This window comes from Gasterosteus aculeatus, chromosome 2 (assembly GCF_964276395.1).
Source record: "Gasterosteus aculeatus chromosome 2, fGasAcu3.hap1.1, whole genome shotgun sequence".
NCBI lineage: Eukaryota > Metazoa > Chordata > Actinopteri > Perciformes > Gasterosteidae > Gasterosteus > Gasterosteus aculeatus.
Window position 1 is genome coordinate 1,385,983 of NC_135689.1, and position 12,359 is coordinate 1,398,341.

Sequence of the window (12,359 nt, forward strand, 5' to 3'; positions counted from 1 at the left end):
CGGCTGCAAACATTGCTCTACTTGCTCTTTTTCCTGACTTTGACCAAGTAAATCCCCGTGTTAATGAACATCTACATGGAATGGCTACAACAAGCCATGTACAAACTGTAACCCCTGTAGCACAGGAAATAATTGTTGATGAGGCATGTGAAGCTGGTGAGATGGTTTCCTCAAGCACAGAAGATGAAGATGAGGAAGAGGATTGCCTAAGGACACAATTGGCAGGGTGGGATATTGACAACATGATCCCCCATGTGCAGCCTGATCTCCAAAACCTGAAAATCTTGAACATACAAATTCGTAGTGATACATACGAAATAAATACGGACTGCAACTGATGACGTCACCCTATTCAAAGTGAACGGGGACCTGCGCCCCATAGACACACTTTGTGAAGTCTAACCGTGTTGTCCAATTCAGTAAATATATGCAATAACTTGTTGTCAATTTATCCAAGCCCAGAGGGAGGAGAACCAAGCCTGGAGGGCAAGCAATGCACGAGCAGCTTCGGATGACTGCAGCTCACTTCACGAGCAGGTGAAGCAAGTTGGGACAATGATCAAGACGTTTGCTCGCACTGGGCAATCAGGTACGACTTGCAAACACCTGTGTTTGTTTGATTAATTCCCCCTGGGGCAACCTATACATGTTGTATACCAACATGTAAATATCATAGTTTAGTAGCTGAGGGACCAGGACTGACTATGTTCTTTCATTTTGGGAATCCCTTTAGGTGCAGATCAGACCCTAATGCTGCGACCTCTTGGAGAGTTTGGCGATGTTGTGCGTAGCATGGAAAACAAAATGGACACATTGCTGCAACATTTCAGTGCCAATGTGTCTGTTGGAGAGTTATCGCTGCCCGGTGGTCTTTTCCTCCCCATAAACACAGGCAGGATAGCGAGCTCCAGGAACCATTTGTAAGTGTGCTGCTATTGTTTCTAACGCTGTAGGTTAATCTAAAGTCAAATTAAGATTGTACACTGCATATTTGACAGTCTGAATTCACAGCCTGTCACGTTTGATATTTATGTATGAGACTCTTCAGTGAAATGTAATTTGGAGCACTTTTTGGGATTTTCGGCTCCGGTTTTTGGCCATCAAATGTGGGAAGGACCTGAAGACAACCGTGTGGAGAATGCTTCAGAGTATCTTCTCAAATCGCCTTTCAATTTCTACAACTTGGACTGGTGTAGGGGCTAAAGCTTGTTTTAAAGACCTGTTTCTGAAGCCCATTGTTCAAAGTAAGTTAGATATTCTCTTAATTAGATGTGTATTCAAAAGGAATGACAGATCTGTATTTTCTACAGGGGCCATACGGAAGAATCCGGCAACCCAGGATGCCACTGATGAGGCGGTCCAGGTTAATGTAATGCGTTTCCTGAAAGGAGCATCTGACCGCGAAGGTGGAGAAAGGCGCCGCACAACAGAGAGGGACCCACAGCCGACTCCTTAAACCTAGACCATAGGCTTGTTTTATATATTTATTTAATGATTTAATATATTATATATTTTTTATATAATATTTATATATAAATATATTACAGATGGCTCCGCAATAGCGTTTGCCTCCGGCGGGTAAAGCTGCGTTTGCTATAACTGCGGCGGATCGGCGGTTGACCTGCTGTCCGTCCGCGAAAGGAAGGCGGTCCGCCGACTCGTTGCTATCTGGGTTGAGGAGGACGACTGTGCCCCCCACTCACCCACAAGCGCTCAGGTTCACTTTGTATCACCTGGATACAATTTGTTCAATCAAATAAAACAAATTCACTCATCAGATCTTTGAAGAGATGATGATGCAGGACGATGAGTCGCCTGTCAGCTGCTTTAACGTCGTGTTCACTGCTTTTTGTTAGTTTATTAATAAGCAAACCTGTTGAACGGGATGCAGAACAATGTTCTAAATCAACGTCATCAAGTCAACCCAAAGCCGCGTGTGGCCCCGCCCCCCTCGTTCACCGGGACGGGGAATAAAAACCGGTGATTCTCGCCGGTCGCGGTGTCTTCTTGCCGCTTCTCCCGATCAGCTGTTGCGGTTCGACGTCGCTTCATCGCCGGCTGTGATTCAGCGCGTCTCTCTCTCACCACGCGGGACTCACCAAAGCTTCTGCCCGGTTCCCCGGTCCATCATGGCGAGCGACGACCTCCTCGGCAAGGTAACATCTGCACAGGTTCAGGGCGCAGACGTTTAGTTCTACAGATGTTGGTGCGTCTCAGCATCCTGGGCTGCATCATCAGCTTTACCTCCGCGGCTCCCGTTGCTTAGTAACCTGCTTAAGATCCTTAAAACCCGAAACACGTATAAAGTACCGATGGAGAAGACTTCTTATTTCATTTCATTCATAAAGACATGCCTCTCCTCCAGAGCACGACCTATTTCAGGCTTCAAATGATATCAGTTAATGTGCTTTTAAGTAATAATGCAATCTAATGAAGATGAAATCAATACTGTCAATAAAAACACAACAGCAAACACATTTATTAACCTGTATGCAAGGACCTGTTATTATTGTCTTGCATGTAAGAGTTATTTTAACTGTAAGATGTTAGAATATGTCAGTAGAATGTTAGTCAGCCTCTAGAACAGAAGTATTCAACTAAAATGTGAAGAGGTCCAGTTAGAGGAAAATTCTAGAAGGCCAGAAAGGTCCAGAAGATCATAATGTGACTACTTAGTGTGATTAAATAGATGAGTAGAGTTGTATCAACATGTGCATGTAATCAACACACCACTAATAACTGAATTGGATTCAGTAACGTAACAAAGAACTGAACAAATATGTGTGACTGCAAATATAAAAAATATTCTCTCAATTATCTGAATAAAAGTAGGGCCAGATAAAAAAATTAAAAAAAGAAAATGTGAAGATTTGTTCAAATAAAGTCAGTAAATTCAGAAAAAATGAAATAACAGGAAGAAAAGCTTCAACTTCCCCTTTTCTGCTTTACACTTGGACTTCACAGTCTGAGCAAGTTAAAAAATAAATAATAAATTAATTTGAACAAATATAATAATATATTTGTAAGGGGTCGACGAATGCGTCCTTAAGGATGCAGCCTGGCGACCTTGAGACAAACCCTGTATGAAGACCCGACAAACCAGTTCCCACATTTGTGTTTCTATTTAATGACATTTTACCTGCTTCTGATCTGCATCTCGTACTCTGATCCTTACCAACACTCCGGCTTCCTGCTACTTTGGAACCGGCTTTGGGGGTTAAATCTTGTTCTAGACGCGTCTCTCAGCTGCTTGTGTCTTCCAGGTGTTCAACGATCCCATCCACGGCCACATGGAGATGCACCCTCTGCTCATCAGAATCATCGACACGCCTCAGTTCCAGAGGCTCCGTCACATCAAGCAGCTCGGGGGGGCCTACTTTGTTTTCCCCGGAGCGTCCCACAACCGCTTCGAACACTCCCTCGGGTATGTCCTCCACTAGGGGCGCTGGTCTGTTGACCCGGCATCGCTCCGCTGGTCACTACCGTCATAAAGCCGTGAACCAACGAGTCCTATCACCACGTTAAGCGCCGTATAGAGCAGCGTCAGCTGGTGAGACCAGACTCCCCAAAGTAATAAAAGAAACAACGTTCTCTCATGCTGCTTTCCACAAGGTCGTCTCAGTTGAAATGTAATGTTAAAAGAAGATTTTTTAAACCGTTTTAGACATCTGTGAATTAAATGGATTAATCAATTAATCATCACTATTGTAGGAGAGGAAGGCCGTAGACCCACAAATGGATGAACATGACTCCTTGTTAGGCTATAAACGTGAAGAAAACGCTCCGATGAGTCTCTTCATCCGGTGTAGCTCATTGGTGTTCGTCCTCGTCCTCAGGGTGGCGCATCTGGCAGGAGAACTGGTCCGAGCTCTGAAACGGAGGCAGCCAGATCTCAACATCACCGACAGAGACGTCCTCTGTGTGCAGATCGCCGGGCTCTGCCACGACCTCGGTGAGTTCAGTTCAGTGTCGGGGGCTTAATGGCGGCTTATCGGGACCAGAAGTGATGGCGTGTTGATTACATCCTCTTCCCCTCCAGGACACGGGCCCTTCTCCCACATGTTTGACAGGAAGTTCATCCCCAAAGCGCGCCCAGGTCTCACCTGGAAGGTAGGACACAATGACACGTATATTTTAGTGTTTATAGATCACTTCCTGTGCATTGGGTTCTTTCCTGCAGTTTTTTTAATTGTCACAAATTATAATGTCTTTTAAAGCAGCATTAACGTGAATGAAACACAGTGTAGCGAATGGATAAATGGAGGCAGAAGACCTTATACTGTATACTGGGCCATTTCTCATTTCTACATTCTATGTTCTCATAAACTTTTATGATTCACAATTGAACTGGTGAGATTACAAGTTTTAAAAGGGCATCTCCGCTCCAAAATGCAGAATGTGAACAATCTGAAAAGTCCGAAAATGACTTCTGCCTCAGCTGGTCTGTGACCACGAAGACACAGTTCGCCCCACTTTCATTCTTACTTTAGATCTGGTGTTATTCCCCTGCTTTTAACCTAAAGATACAGTAATAAAGACGTATGTTGACAGAGGCAATTTTATATAAGCTGCCATAATTCATTTGTAATGTAATTTGACTTCATGGAACGAGATAAAGATAAGACAAGATAAAGGACACAGTAGAGTGTTTAACATCTACTCACCTGAGAACTTTCTATTTGAGTCATCTTACTTTCACCTTCACATCCTGACCATTTTCCTTTTCTGATTTTTGATGTCGCAGCATGAGAAGGCCTCCGTGGAGATGTTTGACCACCTGGTGGCTGACAACGATCTCAAGCCCGTGATGGAGGAGCACGGCCTGGTGCTGCCAGTGGACCTGGACTTCATCAAGGAACTGATGGACCCGAAGGACCCGAAGGACCCGAAGGACCCGGAGGACCCGAAGGACCCGAAGGACCCGAAGAAAAAGCTGGAGGTAGTCGAATTAAATGTTTTGGGTCTCCAGGTGGAAGAATGATCACGTTGTTCTATTCGTTCCTGACGTCACTGTGGTCTCATCTCCCCAGGGGTCCTATGAAGACCGTCCAGAGGACAAGTCCTTCCTCTATGAAATCGTGTCCAACAAAAGAAACGGCGTCGATGTGGACAAGTGGGACTACTTTGCCAGGTGGGGTCTGTACCCTGAATGTTCCTTATTCATCTGTTAACTTGGTCTTCTCACCACGACGTGTCTTCATCCTCAGGGACTGCTACCACCTGGGCATCAAGAACAACTTTGACTACGGCCGCTGCCTGATGTTCGCCAGAGTGTGTGATGTGAAGGGGCAGAAGCAGATCTGCTTCAGAGACAAGGTGCTTCTAACCCACCGGAGATCCAAAGCCCATCGGCTCAAAATGAGAATCCATCTTAGGGTTAGGGGGAGTGAGGTACAAAAGCCGTATACATTTCTGGTAGAGACCGGTCAATCAGCATGTAGCCCCCTATCCGGGCACTCAAGCGTTTGCTCTACGTTTACATTTTGTGTGCATTTATTTCAGATGTGAGTCTCTTTGAAAACACCTTGTCAGAACTTCCGTCCTCCATGCGTCCTCTAATCGGTTGTCTCTTAACAGGAAGTGGGAAATCTGTACGACATGTTCTACACAAGGATTTGTCTCCACCGGAGAGCCTACAAGCACAAAGCGGTCAACATCGTGGAGACTATGTGAGGAGCTTGTTGTCTTTTCTTCATGACCCCCACGTGTGTTACGTTTTTACAGCGATCATGTGATTTTCTCAGGATCACTGAGGCCTTTTTGAACGCAGACAAGTTAATCCTGTTTGAAGGCTCTGGAGGGCAGATTTTCACTCTCTCCACGGCAATCGATGACATGGAGGCCTACACCAAGGTGACCGGTGAGTAGAAACACGCCGTTACTTCGATTTCCGCCTAAAGTTTTTCCATGTGAAGCACAAAGTTAGACTGCTGATTGTTATCTGCCAATATCCACTGATATGTGATGAAGGGATCAGTGTTCGTGATCTCTGATCATGTGACATTGTAAGCAACCAATTGGTGTTTAGATCGACAGGAGGCGGAGCTAGCAACGTTATGTGTAATTAATACATTAGTATGGGACCTTTAAATGTACTTTCTATTTTGAAGATGTTTTTATATATATATATATATATATATATATATTAGAGATGAAATATGACGTGTTACAATTCCAGAAAACACCCAAAACAGATTATAATAAATCAGATCACCGAGCAATGAGGAAACAAACTCAAAGTTTTCAAAAGGTTCTCTTATAAAATAGGAATAAGTAATGTTCTGGGACGGAGCTTTTTGTCAAAACATCCTCACTACAAATTTAAACTACTAAGTGTAACTTGTATATGATGTGAATTGATCAATATCAAGACTCCTGTAAAGAAATAATATTAATCTATTGCAGAAACTATTTTGGTCCCTTCTTTGTAAGATTGCAATGAAGGCCACTGTGTATTTAATGTACTTTCACTTTTTTACCTTTTTTAAAAGTAACAAATATATTGGCTGGATGATCACGTGAATGTTCTGTTGTCTGTGTTTACTGCCCCCTCTCCTCCCCTTTCTTCCTAGATGACGTCTTTCAAAAAATACTCAACACATCCTTTGATGAGTTGAACGCCTTGAGGGAGATTCTCAACCGTGCAAACCCAATTGAGATTCTCAACCCCACAAACCTGGAGAACTCGAAGGAGATTCTTAAAAACGTTGTGTGTCGACATCTCTGCAAATGTCTCGGACAAGCCCTCCCGCCCGAGCACGTGAACGTCACTGTCAGTGTGATTAAAGCTCAGTTACATTCAGTTATTTTAACTTTGGAGAAGCTGGAACCAGTAAATGTTTAACGATGGAAGTGTCTTTGTTCATGTTTGGATGCAGATAACTTAAATTAAGTTGAGTTAATCTACAAAAACATGATTTACCTGAATTGTATAAAAAATAAGTAGAATGCGCATAATATTTTAGCTTAGAGGTGGTTCATATTATGGTTAAATAAGCAACCTCCACCTCCTGCTCTTTCTCCTCTGAAAGGAGGTGGAAGCGAGCTGGGAGGACGCTCTGGCTCGTCGGGCTCGTCGGGTCCCTCAGGACGTGGTTCTGAATCCACAGGACTTCTTTGTTGATGTGAGTCTTTTTAATCTGATCAGTCCTCGTGCTCCCTGCTCTATTATGTGTCTGTAGGCTTCATTAGGACCTTCTCACTCTTTTAGGTCATCAACTTGGACTATGGGATGAAGGAGAAGAACCCCATCGACAGCGTGCGCTTCTACAGCAAGGACGACCCGAACACAGGCTTCCGTATCAGCGAGAAACAGGTCAGAACCGAACCAGAAGCCCAGACTTCAGATCTCAGGACTGGCTTCAGGTTGTTTATGTCCAACTCTTCCCAATGAAGATGGAGCTTCAAGTTGAAAACGTCCCATCTTCCTACTTTATTGTGTTAAATGAAGAAAACTAAGTACATTGTGCACCTCCTTCTCCTCCTCTCCAGGTGTCTAAACTTCTCCCGCCGCAGTTTTCCGAGCAGCTGATCCAGGTTTACTGCAAGAAGCTTGACAGCAGGAGTCTGAAGGCGGCAAAGGAGAACTTTGACCAGTGGTGCTCTGATAATGGTTTCCGGGTGATTCAGGTAATCTGCACCTGCGGAGACGATAGTTACAATGTAGCAACGCAACTGTAACAAGCTGGAAAACAGTGACACAATCAGAGAAAATAAGCGCAATTCTGTAGAAGTCTGAGGAAATGACTCTACTTCTCTCTGGATTTATTCCCTCAGTAAACATTGTAAACATGAGTTTATGGTCTCAGTCTCTAGTTTCAAGTCTTCTTCAATACAGGTGATGTTTATTTGGTACATTATGGTCCATTTAGATTCAAACAGACCATAAAGTAGGGGCTGCTTTAGGGCGGGGCTACATGCTGATTGACAGGTTATCAGTGGAAGCCAGAGACATATAAAAGTAGCCGACATGAGGGATTAAAGATGGAAATAAAGAATGTGATTGTGACAGAATTATATGTAATGTAATATGTGTCCAAAAGTCTGATCCGGTGGAAGTGGACTTTTGAACCCTTTGAGCCTCATTGTCTCCTGTTGTTTGGTTCCTCACACAGGATGAAGACATGTTGCCCCCGATGAGACTCCTGTGAAGTCCAGCGGGACGACATGAAGGAAGTAAACTCAGTTGGTACTAATGTAGACAAATATAATCTATATTATAAATCTCTTTCTACGAGGTGTTGGTGAGCACAGCAAAGATTATAATATCTTTGCACCAAAAAGAGGGATGCGGTACTCAGGGCCCTTTGCTTGTGTTTTTAAACTCTTTATTATAATACTCACAAACATTTAGTTTTAGTTTTACCCTTTTTAATGTTGGTTTTATTTGATATCAAGTGTAACAGATCGTGCTCCCTTCTTCTGTCACAACCTTTAAAACATATATTTAAATGTAAGCTGCGAGCAGCGATGGACGGGTCCTCGCTGCTCTGCACACGTCGGGAATCTGGCCAGACGACTACAAACGCGGCCAAGAACGCCTGTGGTCGCCGGACAAAGCGACCGCGAGTCAGTAATGGCAGCGAGCGCCGCTGGGAAGGAATCTTTGTCAAATCTATCGTTAACATTATCAAGTTCTTAAGTCTTTTCATTTGAGAGGGATCAGATTAACCTGTAAGGAGCAGGCTGGAAAATAAAAAACATTTAACTTCCTGTTGCCACCAAATTATGAAAATGTGCAAAATAATAAGCAAGTCATGTGTAAGATATGTGTCTTGCCATATTAAGCCACACGTCTTGGAAGTTTGTTGGTCGATATCTTCTAAAATCACTGAGAAATCAACAAGCAACAAAGATTTTCAGGTGATATTGAACCAATAATGATCCACAAAATATTCTGTGATAATCGGACAGAGAATTTAGGAGAGATGGACAATAATGTGTTTTTGACTAAATTCCAAATAAGGGAAAATCTAATTCGGCGTATTTAAATGCCATGATTGTACTTTGTGTTACCCGAGAGCACATGTGTGCCAAATGTCAATCAGGCATTGGGGGGAAAATGGAGCTACTGTGATACTTCTCTCATTTCTAGGAGGTGCTACAGAGACGCTTCTTTATACCCAAATAATATATATTAATAATAATTCCTTGAAATACAATAGGTTCCTCTACGACGAGTCGTAGCGAGGACCTTATTAATTCGGCTCAAACGTTGATGTGAACAGATTTTGGCGTGTGAGTGTTTATTTTTCAGATGTGTGTGACGTTGTTGACTTTATTGTTTATTGTTCTGATACTGAGTGGCTCAACTTTAAGATATTTACATTATTTTTTTCTTCTTTATTAATGTCACCATCTTTTCCATCTTACCTAAATGTAATCTCAAGGAAATCTCTGACGGCGTATTTTATGTTTTGACGATTATGCAAAAAAAAAAAGATTATTTCTGTGTGCAAAGGGAAACTTAAAGATGCTGTGTGTGGTGCTCCAAAGAAATAAAACAGGTTCCTCTCAGCTTGTCCTCGTGTAATGACCCTTGTTGAGCACCAGGGGGCGCCATGCTCTCAGACCAGAGGATAACGGATCTGTATGAAAATAACTGTTTCATACAAATAAGCAGAAAACATCCAAAAAAGAAATTTAATTGGATGATGTAACGTCAAAAAGGAAAGTTCAAGATTTTTAAATTTGCTAAAGAAAACAGACAACCGGTTAATAATAAAGTGAAAGTAACAAATAAATGTCAGCATGAAACTTTGTTCGTTAGAAACATTTTCTTCTGAAAATATTATAAGATGCAAATTTGACTGTGATCATTTTCATACATAACCAGATTCTAAATATGAACATCGGATGAGGGAATGTAGGATTTCTCTACGACATCATGAACCAGGAAATACCGTCAACAAGCTTAAGAAACGTACATTCGCTCCACGTAGAATAGAGGAGTCTGTGGACGAGGTGTGAAGAAGCCACCTGTAGAACCTCCACAATCCAGAGGGGAACGAAGCTGTGAGTGTAGCGTCCCTTCAACTTGGAAGAAACAGGCTTGGGAGTGTTTCCAGACGGGTGTACTTTCATTCAGATGAGTGTGCATAGCACCAACACCAGCACCGTGACAACGAAAAAGGGAAATAAAGGCAATTTAGCCAGATACAAAATAGTCCTTTGACAAATGCACTTTAGCATACATGGATAACCGCATAGCAACAGTCATTATATGAAATGAATTTACATGAAATACAATGAAATACAATCACAATGAACCACATGTCCGCATATCGAAGGCTGCTATAAAGTGGTAATCCAGGGAAATCCGCCGCCATTAGCTTAATTTATTAAGTTGCTAGCTAGCTTCTCGCGTCTTCTATTGAACAAATGTGAGCGCGAGCGATTGATCACGTGAGCAGATAGTATGATGTCTATCTGTAGATAGTATGATGATAGTATGAAGATAAAAGTCACATAAAATCTAAGTAGGAAACAGGATCATCAAAATAAAAGAACACTGCTAGTGGTCATTTAGAGTGAGGTTTGGTGATGTAAGAAGTACTGAAGGAGACTCTTGCAGGTGTAGTTGTCACGTGCAAAGAGGCAGAGGCAGGACTCCAGCGCAGAGTTCATATCAAAAACTACTTTATTAAACCCAAAATACACCAGCGGACGGGACAGGCATTCCGGGTAGACCTGATGAAGACACTACAGGTGGACAGGGTCAAAGAATTTAAGAGTCGAAATCAACATGAAACGTCACCACCACTTCCGCTACAATTTTGTTATTCAGTTTATGTCTATGTTCTTATTTCAATTTAAAGGTGCTATATACGTGAATGTATTATTAGTATCTTTTTACTCTGCACCAGTTGTGAAATCAATATTCTGAACATTAATTCTGGCAAGAAGGAGAATAATATGGTCGCATAAAGGTTACGCGTTCAGTGGCTGCTCAGAGAGCATCTGTCTCATTTATACACAGTCACAACAACAACAAGCGACACAACAAGGCGATTTGTGGGTTTCGCCCTGAACCAGTTCTTCTTTATCTCTATGAAACAGGTGTAGATCGTCACTGTTATATCAAGGGTGGTATTTCTCTTCTAAAATATGCTGAGATGGTCGTAGTTGTAACCGAGCTTTTCTTTATTCATTCAGTCATGTTCACTCCTTTTTGTTGGTTAATGAAACCGAGAACAAAGTGCTGAATCAACGTCATTGGGATCAGGGCTGTAGTGGAGGATAAACGCATGTGAACGCCGTTTACGCACCTCTAGAATTTGGAAATAGCGTTTACGCACCTATAAATAGCGTTTACGCACCTCTAAGTGGCGTTTACGCACCTCAAAGTTCCCTGCGCCTTGTATAATCCGAAATAAATTTGGTGTAATTTTAAAACAGCTAAGACTACGTTTCCTATTGTTGAACATATAAACGCCGTAGTCTGAATCATGTTCATCTGCGTTGTATTACGGTCTGTGAGCATCCAATCAGCTCCTTGCGGCTGCAGCAGCGACCAATCAGGATCCAGGAGGCACATACACGCTGTGGATCAGCCCAGTGGTCCCCAACCTTTCTTACCTCACGGACCGGTTTCATGTCAGACAATATTTCGCGGACCGGTCGTGAAGGTCCGACGGGGGGACAAGGACAAGAAAAACGCCTGGTGACGCGTAGATTAAAAAACAAGTCAGTTCTCAACGTGAAAAAAACCCTGCTGTATAGGCTATTTATGATGACGTAGGTAGTACATAAGTGCTCCTTTAACTTGTGTTGTCAGTGTAATTGACAGGCTGCTTAACTGGTTAACTCTTAAATTCAACATATTTGTTCAGGCAATGAGAGGACAGGCAATGATGCAGAGAGCACAGGGAGAGGAGAGACACCAGGTCCAATAGAGAGAGAAGAAGCACAGAGGAGCCATGAACCCCAGAACACCGTTCTGGGGTTCATGGCTCCTCTGTGCGAGGCAGGACCTGACGTGGAGGACAAGGAGGCCCTCTGGGCACTACTGTAAAAAGGAGACTCCATATGTAGGTAGTTCTTAATCTGCAATTGTGTTGTTGTGTTGTGTTGACATACTTTTCTTTACTGTTTTCTTAATAAAATTAAATAATAAAATTAATTAAATAAAATGTAATAAACTACTAACACATGTATTCATTGTCATTGATTGTATATGACTTTTACTGATAACATAATGCAATATACCCAGGACAGCCTTACAGAGTCGCAACGCTTTGTGTTGCGTTGCTTCGCATCGCGTCGAGGTCTGAATGATCACAAAATTCAGAGTTTACCCACCTCTAATTTTACCACTACAGCACTGATTGGGATGTAATCCGGGGTTTATCTGTCTATAA

At 42.6% G+C, this 12,359-nt stretch overlaps 1 protein-coding gene and 1 long non-coding RNA gene across 2 annotated transcripts; both read left to right on the forward strand.

Annotated features, from left to right (window-relative positions):
• The first annotated feature begins 457 nt into the window (after positions 1-457).
• LOC144383591 (uncharacterized) lies at positions 458-1,475 on the forward strand. The gene is made up of 3 exons (XR_013451027.1): positions 458-589; positions 734-920; positions 1,311-1,475. It is a non-coding gene; the product is annotated as an uncharacterized LOC144383591 (long non-coding RNA).
• Positions 1,476-1,989: 514 nt separating this feature from the next.
• LOC120828925 (deoxynucleoside triphosphate triphosphohydrolase SAMHD1-like) lies at positions 1,990-9,516 on the forward strand. Its single transcript, XM_078081733.1, has 14 exons — positions 1,990-2,156; positions 3,264-3,424; positions 3,837-3,952; positions 4,040-4,110; positions 4,745-4,939; positions 5,055-5,131; positions 5,208-5,316; positions 5,578-5,669; positions 5,745-5,860; positions 6,573-6,772; positions 7,032-7,124; positions 7,211-7,315; positions 7,492-7,629; positions 8,115-9,516. The coding sequence occupies exons 1-14, from the start codon at positions 2,130-2,132 to the stop codon at positions 8,148-8,150; spliced, it is 1,536 nt and encodes a 511-aa protein (XP_077937859.1). The 5' UTR covers positions 1,990-2,129; the 3' UTR covers positions 8,151-9,516.
• The last annotated feature ends 2,843 nt before the right edge of the window (positions 9,517-12,359 follow it).

What these genes read in the sequence shown, in the direction of transcription:
- LOC120828925 (XM_078081733.1), top strand. Translation starts at nt 2,130, where the DNA reads ATGGCGAGCGACGACCTCCTCGGCAAG. An exon ending in GTCAACATCGTGGAGACTAT is followed by an intron (nt 5,670 to 5,744) that starts GTGAGGAGCTTG and finishes TGATTTTCTCAG; the next exon opens with GATCACTGAGGCCTTTTTGA. An exon ending in ATGGTTTCCGGGTGATTCAG is followed by an intron (nt 7,630 to 8,114) that starts GTAATCTGCACC and finishes TTCCTCACACAG; the next exon opens with GATGAAGACATGTTGCCCCC.